The 8,238-nt window shown below is 54.4% G+C and overlaps 1 protein-coding gene across 1 annotated transcript in view; it reads right to left on the bottom strand.

Moving 5' to 3' along the window:
- Positions 1-55: 55 nt before the first annotated feature.
- The window catches only part of top2b (topoisomerase (DNA) II beta), a 15,833-nt gene continuing 7,650 nt past the window's right edge, over positions 56-8,238 (bottom strand). Inside the window, exons 5-31 of the mRNA XM_015404449.1 lie at positions 7,878-8,023; positions 7,693-7,790; positions 7,215-7,427; positions 6,008-6,181; positions 5,832-5,933; positions 5,615-5,752; positions 5,406-5,544; positions 5,166-5,323; positions 4,835-4,960; positions 4,648-4,758; positions 4,466-4,571; positions 4,280-4,389; positions 4,112-4,204; positions 3,918-4,032; positions 3,721-3,842; positions 3,479-3,627; positions 3,173-3,404; positions 2,374-2,508; positions 2,070-2,270; positions 1,800-1,995; positions 1,641-1,732; positions 1,406-1,561; positions 1,246-1,329; positions 814-1,008; positions 627-744; positions 395-553; positions 56-291 (exon numbers count right to left, since the gene is read on the bottom strand). Of these exons, the coding sequence (XP_015259935.1) occupies positions 71-291; positions 395-553; positions 627-744; positions 814-1,008; positions 1,246-1,329; positions 1,406-1,561; positions 1,641-1,732; positions 1,800-1,995; positions 2,070-2,270; positions 2,374-2,508; positions 3,173-3,404; positions 3,479-3,627; positions 3,721-3,842; positions 3,918-4,032; positions 4,112-4,204; positions 4,280-4,389; positions 4,466-4,571; positions 4,648-4,758; positions 4,835-4,960; positions 5,166-5,323; positions 5,406-5,544; positions 5,615-5,752; positions 5,832-5,933; positions 6,008-6,181; positions 7,215-7,427; positions 7,693-7,790; positions 7,878-8,023 (3,889 nt within the window). The 3' untranslated portion in view covers positions 56-70. The remainder of the gene's footprint in view (positions 292-394; positions 554-626; positions 745-813; positions 1,009-1,245; positions 1,330-1,405; positions 1,562-1,640; positions 1,733-1,799; positions 1,996-2,069; positions 2,271-2,373; positions 2,509-3,172; positions 3,405-3,478; positions 3,628-3,720; positions 3,843-3,917; positions 4,033-4,111; positions 4,205-4,279; positions 4,390-4,465; positions 4,572-4,647; positions 4,759-4,834; positions 4,961-5,165; positions 5,324-5,405; positions 5,545-5,614; positions 5,753-5,831; positions 5,934-6,007; positions 6,182-7,214; positions 7,428-7,692; positions 7,791-7,877; positions 8,024-8,238) is intronic.

Here is an 8,238-nt window from a genome sequence, read left to right as displayed (position 1 = left end):
GATCAGAACCGGATCAGAACCAGATCAGAACCGGATCAGAACCGGATCCAGCAGCCAGGCCTCCTGCTCCTTACGTGGGTTTCTTGGGGGGCGGAGTGTAGGAGTCCTGGTCGTTTTCCTCGTCCTCGTCTTCGTTCTGGTCGCTGTCGCGCTCCTTGGCGTCGGAGAACCCGAAGTCGTCTCGGACCGTCCTCAGCGGGGATGCCGCCGCGTCATCGTCTCCGTTCTCCTCTTCATCCGCCTCCGCCTCCTCCTCCTCAGAGAAGTCGAAGGTGTATTTAGGTTTGGACGCTGGAAGATGGAGGAGGAGTGGGTCAGAACTGGCGGGCGGCCATGTTGGACCTGCTGCTCTACTGGTGCAGAACCGCCTCAGAACACGGCGCTGAGCCTTTACCTGACGCCCTCTGAGACTTGGTCTCTCTGGGAATGACGGGCTCGTTTTCCTCCAGTTCGCTGTCTGACTTGGACTCGTCGTCAGACCAGGGGTTCCTCTTCTTCACCTTCTTGGCTGCAGCTGCTTTGGGCGCCGGAGTCTTCCTGACCCTAGGAGCTCCTGCAGCAGAGGAAGAAGAGGATCAGCTGGACGGAGGAAGCGGCGTTCAAACACCGGAGGTCCCGGTACTCACCCGGTTCTTTCTTCTCCTTCTTGACCCGCGGAGCTTTGGGTTTGGTCACAGAGTTTTCTGCAGGTCCTCCTTCGCCGTCGTCGTCAAACTCCAGCTTTACGGCGAGATCCGAGTCGCCCTGAGAGCGGAAGCAACGTCCTGAGGTCAGACGTTCCCGGAGCGGGCCTCCTCTAAGCGCCTCACTTACCTTCTTCTTCTTGGTCAGCTTCTTGGCGGCGTCGGACTTGATGGGCTGAGTGGGCGGTTCCACCCTGCGGCCGAAGGGTGAAGGCATCGTCTCCTCCAGGTTCATCTTCTTCACCTTCGGTTTGCCCACCTTCCCCTTCACCAGTTTGATGGCCCGGCCTGCGCTCTGCTCCTCCTTCTCCTGCGCCTCCACGTTCTGCTCCACAGAAAACACACAGATGCTCAGGAAGCAGCCATGATGAGGGAGAACCCGGCAGAACCAAGCTCCGCCCCCCTTCCAGCTGACGCTCCATTACACGACCACAACAAACAGGTTCCTTCCTCTGGTTCACCATCATCATCATCATCATCACCATCATCACCATCACCACCATCATCATCATCATCACCACCATCATTATCATCATCATCAGCTGGGTTCTGTAGAACTCACGTCCAGCTCCTCGATGAAGACCGCCAGGTCCTCCTTCCACAGATCCTCGGGGGATTTCCTCTGCAGGTCGTTCAGTTCTGCTCTCTGCACAGACAGACCCACTGGGTTATGATCAGGCACCAGAACCGACACCAGCAGCCCGTCCCGGCCGGACCGGTACCTTCTGGTCCCTCTGCTTCAGCAGCTCGTCCACCTTCTCCTTGGTCAGGCACCACAGAGGCATGTTGAGGATGTAGTTGAAGTTTGGACCCGACGTGGATCCCGAGTCCACGGAACCGTCGCTCTCGTTACCATCGGGGGCGTCTTCTTCCTGAGCCTGTCGGAAAGTCCCACATTCATCAGAAGCTGCTTCCCCAGCCGCCCCGGCGCCGGTTCTGCAGCCAGCGCTGCTGTACCTTTTCCTGGGCTTTGGACCACGCAGCCACAGGATCCGATTCGTAGCCCTTCTGCACCAGCATGCGGATCAGCTCCCGTTTGGACTTGTTTTCTGCAGAGAAAGACTCGGTTAGAGGAGAACGGGACCGGCTCAAAGCGGCGTTTGGGTCGGCGCTCACCGATGGAGATCTTCCCTTCGATCTTCTCCAAAACGAAGCGGGCCTGGTTGGACAGCTTGGCAGCCTCGGCACCCAGGCTCCCCTGGAGCCAGTCCTTCCTCAGCTTGTAGTAGTGCAGCCGCAGCTCGAAGAACTCCTTCAGGATGTCCTGGACCGAGTCGTACCGCTTCAGGCAGCCCATGTGGTCAAACAGAACCTGGAGGGAACAAGCGGAGCCGTTGGACACGGCCTACCATCTGGGCTTAACAAGGTGAGGCTGCGGTCCGTTACCATGGAGTTACAGGTGAGGCTGGACTGCAGCTTGAAGACTTTGTGGAGGCCCACGGCCTCGGCCTGCGCAAGCTTCTCCTCAGACATGCGCACCACAAACTTCACCGTGGAGTCCGTGTGGTACTCCTTGTACTCGGAGATCAGCGCTGGAGTCTTGTCGGTTCCCTGGACCATCGGTTCCAGAACAGACTCCTTATAGGCCTGCAGACCAGACAGAACTGTGAGGAACATGGCGGCCGTGTCCTGAGCTCCATGACAACAAACCCTGACATCATTTAGCTCCTCCCCCATACGAGGCCAGTACCTGAGTCCAGGTCCGGACGGGAAGCTCCGTGATCTCAATGGTGTTTTTGTCTATGACTGACACCTCTCCACTGACCAGGTACTGGTTGTGACCCAGTTCGTGGATCACACCTTTGAAGTTCTTGTAACTGGGGAGCTGGAAGAAAGATGCAGATAAAGAACCAGAACCAACCCAGCTGGATTCAAGAAGATACATCAGACAGGTCGCAGCGAGGCGGCGTCGCAGTGGCGGCGTCACAGAGAGGAGGCATCACGAAGGGCAAGCATTGCAGAGAGGGGAAGATAGACGACAGGAAGGAGTGCCGGCTTTGCAAAGAGGCCGCATCGCATAGAGAGGGCGTGGTAGCGCATTGAGATGGTGTTGCAGTGCTTTGCTTCAAACAGGTTCCTTGTTCACACCAGACATGTAAAACATGGTTCTTCTCCTAATTGAGGTGGAGTTTATAGTTTCAGGCTGAAAGTTAATCAGCATGAACTCCTGATCCAGCAGAAGGAAGGCTGAAGTCGGTCTGCGCCTTGGGGATCAAGGCAAAAACCAAAATAAAATCTAAATCCTGAAATTCTAATTCCTGTCGTTCAGGCAGAAGTTCTTTAAATATTAGATTTTAAATCACGAATCTAAACAAGGATTATATGACCTTCTGATTTTTAACAGGAAGCCGACGTTGTTCTCGGCTCCAGAAACCGTTACTGATGGCGTTCTTCGCAACTTCTGCTGTGAACTTCTGTTTTACGTAAAAGCACGCCGCTTACGTCACGCATGTGGCGGTTTAGGAGCAGTGACCCTTAGAGGGACGTACCATGGGGAGTGGGTCCTGGTGGTTCAGCATCCTGTTGATGTTGTTGACGATCTCTCTGGGGTCGTAGTTTGGGATCTTGCATGCCCAGCCTGTCCCGATGCCCTCGGCGCCGTTCACCAGAACCATGGGGATGATGGGAATGTACCACTCTGGCTCCACTTTCTGGTTGTCGTCGTACAGGAACTTGAGCAGGTTGAAGTCCATGGCGGGGAAGAGCAGCTTGGCCAGCGGGCTGGATGGAGGAGAGGATCAGAATTGGTTCTGTTCAGCCCCAAACCGCCGGTGGTTCCGACCCGCCGGTGTTACCTGAGCATAGTGAAGATGTAACGGGGACTGGCGGCGTCTTTGCCTCCGTTGATGCGGGTTCCGAACTGACCCAGCGGCTGCAGGATGTTCACATTGTTGCTGCCCACAAAGTTCTGGGCCAAGTTCACAATGGTCATCATCAGAGCTTGCTGCGAGAGACGGGAAGCGGAACCACGTTAGAACACAAACAGAACCGCTTCGGTCCTCAACCCTGAACTGGACAAGTTCTGTTCCTACGGTACCTCTCCGTGGTGGTAGGCGGACATCTCCGCCACAGAACCAGCCAGCTGGGCCACCTTCACTTCCCTCTTGTCGTTCCTCTTCAAGCAGGTGAACAGAACCTTCCTCTGACCCGGTTTCAAGCCTGAAAGACAGACAGATGCGGGTAAACCCCCCGGCCAGTGCGGACCACGCTTCCGGACGAAGAACGTCTACGAACCGTCCACCAGGGAAGGGATGGACCTCTCGTTGTCGGAGTTGGAGAACAGGATCAGCTCCTTGTTGATGAAGTCATTGTAGGACAGATGTTTGGCCTGAGTCCCGTAGAGGTATTGCTGCAGGGAAACCAGACGGCGGTTAGAACCCGGGCAGGAAAAGAACATTTTTAGCCAAACGGTTCAGATGCAGCAGAACCTCAGGCAGGCCGTGCATCCTCCTCTGACGCCTGTCCTCCATGAAGTTGGTCAGCCACTCCTTCCTGTCGTCCGTCTTCTTCTTGCTGAAGGCCTGGACAGAGAGAAGACGGCGGCTCAGAACCACACGGGCAGCGCCGGCCCTGACAGAATCTGCTCAGAACCCTACCAGAGTGATGGCGGCGTCGTCCTCGGCGCCGTTGTATCTGAATGTGATCCGATGCTTCTCCATGTCGGCGAAGTACTCCTTGGCCTCTTTGCTGGTACTGGTACCCAAACCTGGAGCAGGGGGCGGAGTTTGGATCAGGATCAGGTGGATGGGATGGCGTTCTGCCCGGTAAGGAGGGGAACCAACCTTTGTAGTACTTGATGTGCCAGGTCTTAAAGTTCTCCGTGTGCTTCTTCCACTCTTCAAACTCTGGGAGGCTGTAGAAGGCCAGCTCCTGCTTGTTCTTGGTCGCCTGTGGAGAGAGTTTGATTATTATGCCTGCCGATGACCGGAATGGACCGGACCGGACCGGACCGGACCAGTGTTACCTTGACGATAGGAGTGATGAACTGCTCCAGGAAGGTGTGCTTCAGCAAGGACGGCCAGTTATGGTGGAAGAAGTTGATGAGCAGCCCTTTGATGTGGGAGCCATCTTGGTCCTGAAAGAGACGAGAGGTTTTAGCTCCGGGATCCGGGACGGTTCTGGCGTGGCCAGCGGCGCCGGGAGTGGCTCACCTGATCTGTCATGATCATGATCCTGCCGTATCGCAGCGTCCTCAGAGACTCCGGGTCGTCGTAGCTCTTCTTGTACTGCAGTCCCACGATTTTGATGATGTTGTTTATCTCGGCATTCTCCATGATCTGTCAGGAGGAGAACACGTCAGATCCACACCGTGCGGTTCTGATCCACCCGGCTTCAGCGGCCATCTATCTATCTTCCCACTGGCATGGACTAAAACCTCAGAGAAGGTCTGCAATGGAACCTTGGAAGATCCGGAGGTTTTATCGAAATCCACAGCTGACAGAGTTCTGGTTCTGACCCAACGCGAGCGGTGTGTCAGCTCACCTGTTTGTGGGTGGCCTCCCGCACATTCAAGATCTTCCCTCTGAGCGGGAAGACACCGTAGCGGTCTCGCCCGATGACGCCCAGGCCGGACACGGCCAGAGACTTGGCCGAGTCTCCCTCGGTGAGGATCAGCGTGCAGTCAGACGAGTGTTTGCCTCCTGAAACAGACCCACAGAGACGCGTCATTAGGACCGGGAGGGGGTTCCATTTAACCGGAGTGGAACCTGCAACCGGGCCCACCTGCGTCGTTGGCGTCATCCAGCTTGGGGATGCCTTTGATCTTGCTATATTTGACGGAGGAACACTTCTTGTTCAGCTGCGTCTGGGCCTTGAACTTCACCCAGTTCAGGATGCTCTCCACGATCCCACAGTTGGTGGCCTGTGGGGGACAGAGGACTCGTTTCCGGGTCCAAACACCCGACCGAAGGCGTGTAGAAGGAAAACCTTACCGCTCGGATGAACTTCTCAGACAGGACACACTTGGAGCCGAAGTTCTTGGTCTGCAGCGTCATGTTCTCCTTGGTCTGAGAGTCGAATGTGGGGTTCTCAATCAGGGCGTTCACAAAGACCCAGATGTGGTTCTTCACCTGGGGCCCAGAAGAGAAACAAGGTTAAACCGTTGGAAAGGCGGGCCCCCGATTCAGGTGGGACGGCCGCTGACTCTACCTGGAAGGGTTTGACCGACACTCCAGCCTTGTTCTTCTTCTTCACCACCTCGATGAGCTTGGCCACGATCTGCTCCACCACGTAGTCGACGTGTCTGCCGCCCTGAGACGCAGAGCCCACGGTCAGTCCCTCCGTCTGGCCCCGCCCCCGCCCCCCCGGCCCGAGCGGCTGCGTACCTTGGTGGTGGCGATGCTGTTGACAAAGCTGATCTGCTGGAAGCCCTTCTCGCTCATGGTGAGGCAGACCTCCCAGCGCTCGTTCACCATCTCATTGATGACCTTCAGGGGGACGCCCGTCTCGTCCAGCTTGTCCTTCACGTACAGATCTACGTAGCTCCGGAAGCCGTTGACCTGTAAGAGAGGAGGTCAGGAAGTAATGGGATTACTTTAGCAGCCAAAGGCTTCACTTTCCTGGAGACCAGGCGTGCATTGAACTCCCTTAGCTAAAAATATTGCCTTGTTTTGGGATCTATGGCTTTTGTACGCCCTAATAATGCCCGGAATATTGTTGAATATCTAATGTTCCTTGGGGGGGTCTAGTCTGATTTTTCTCAGGGGGAAACAACATTTTGCCATCATCCTGAGCCGGGGTACAACACACAGCCCAACAGTATTTACCTGTGAAAGATTTTTATTCCACAGGCATTACTGGTTTTATTTAGTTTGTCCATTTAGACCAGATCCTGAAGGATGAATCCGTTCGACCGAATGGAAAGAGAACTTCTCTGTGTCTAAATGTCCCGAACGACATTAAGTCAGTCCTCAACTGCAGGAGCTTTAAGCTTTAACTATTTTCCACTGATTGTCTTTTTGCAGCAGGTTTTTTGTCCCACAGAGTCCAGTTATCAAATGTTCTCCAAGTATAAGGATTCAATATTACATGGGATTCTTTCAGTAAAGATGTTATTTAGGGCAATCAGTACTAAATCCGTAGCAAATGTTGAACAGATGCAAAGATTTTTCAGGGTTCTTCATCCAAAAGATGGATAAATGGATGTTTGTGGATAACTGTGAGCTAATTTTGGCCTTTGGACGTTTCCAGCTGCTAGAACTGGCCTTCAGAGCAACACAGCTGCTTGTTCAACACATCAGGTCACATTTACTGAATGATAGAGAGTCAGATAGATGGAAATGTGACAATCCGGTTAGTTTCAGTGTCAGAAATCAAAGCAGTCCTGGATGCACGTCCTCCTCTGCTGCTTTGCAGATGGTGTTCTAGTATTTCTAGACTGTTTTTCAGTTTGTCATTGATGTTCAACTTGCTGTTTATGTAAAAATAAAGTTTCACTTTCAGCAGAAAGTTTAAGTTACACTTTCTGATTGTTTGAATTAACCTTGGCTATTCAGAGAAGTAGTGCTAGCTAGCAGCCTGCTGTAGACTCACCGGTAACTTCTTGCCGTTCAGAGAGACCTTGACGCCCCTGCAGGAGCCCGCCACGTCGTACGCCCTGCGGGTCAGCAGCGCCACGATGTCTCTGTCCAGCTTGTCCATCTTGAACTTGGCCAGGTCCGGCTGGAAGGTCACGCAGGTGAAGTCGTCCCCGTCGAAGAACTTGATCTTGGGCTCAGAAGTCTTGGTCATGTTGTTCTGCCATGTCTGAGGGTCAAACACACAGCATGTTAGAGCCGTTCCCGCTGCAGCCGCTTCACACCCAGGTGCAGTCATTCCTCGTTCCCATGGTAACACCAGCTATGCTGCCGCGGCCCGTCGCTACCAGAACCTTACCTGGAAGAGCAGAACGCTGGGAGGGCCTGCTCAAAGAAGACTAAAATGAGATGATGGGAGGAATTAAAGGCGACCATGGAGACAGAACATCCCATAATGATAGCAGCAACGATAGCCGCCCCCGCTCTGAGCTCACCTGCTTGAAGCTGTGTCTGTACTCTTTGCAGGCCGTTTCCACGGTGAACTTGGTGCTAAAGATGTTGCAGAGCTTAGCGCCGTAGCCGTTCCTCCCACCTGGACACAGATCAGCATTACAGAACTTCCAGAACAATCCGTCAGAGGAAGCTAAAGCTAGGAGCCCCACCCCCCCACTGCTCTTACCCGTCACCTTCTTTTCATCATCATCGTAGTTGCTGGAGGTGAGCAGGTGGCCGAAGATGAGAGCAGGAACGTACATCTTCTCCTCCTTGTGCTCCACCACAGGGATCCCTTTGCCGTTGTTCCAGATGGTGATGGTGTTGGACTCCCTGGAAAAACACAGCGGTCCGTCAGCGAGCGGCGCCAGCAGCGTGGGACGGAAACGCTAACTGATCCCATCCTGTCTGCGGCGTGGGACGGAAACGCTAACTGATCCCATCCTGTCTGCAGCGTGGGACGGAAACGCTAACTGATCCCATCCTGTCTGCGGCGTGGGACGGAAACGCTAACTGATCCCATCCTGTCTGCGGCGTGGGACGGAAAC

Source organism: Cyprinodon variegatus, unplaced genomic scaffold, assembly GCF_000732505.1.
Source record: "Cyprinodon variegatus isolate N-32 unplaced genomic scaffold, C_variegatus-1.0 Scaffold1750, whole genome shotgun sequence".
Lineage (NCBI taxonomy): Eukaryota > Metazoa > Chordata > Actinopteri > Cyprinodontiformes > Cyprinodontidae > Cyprinodon > Cyprinodon variegatus.
The sequence above is the reverse complement of the archived record's forward strand: the minus strand, read 5'-3'. Positions and strand labels throughout refer to the sequence as shown.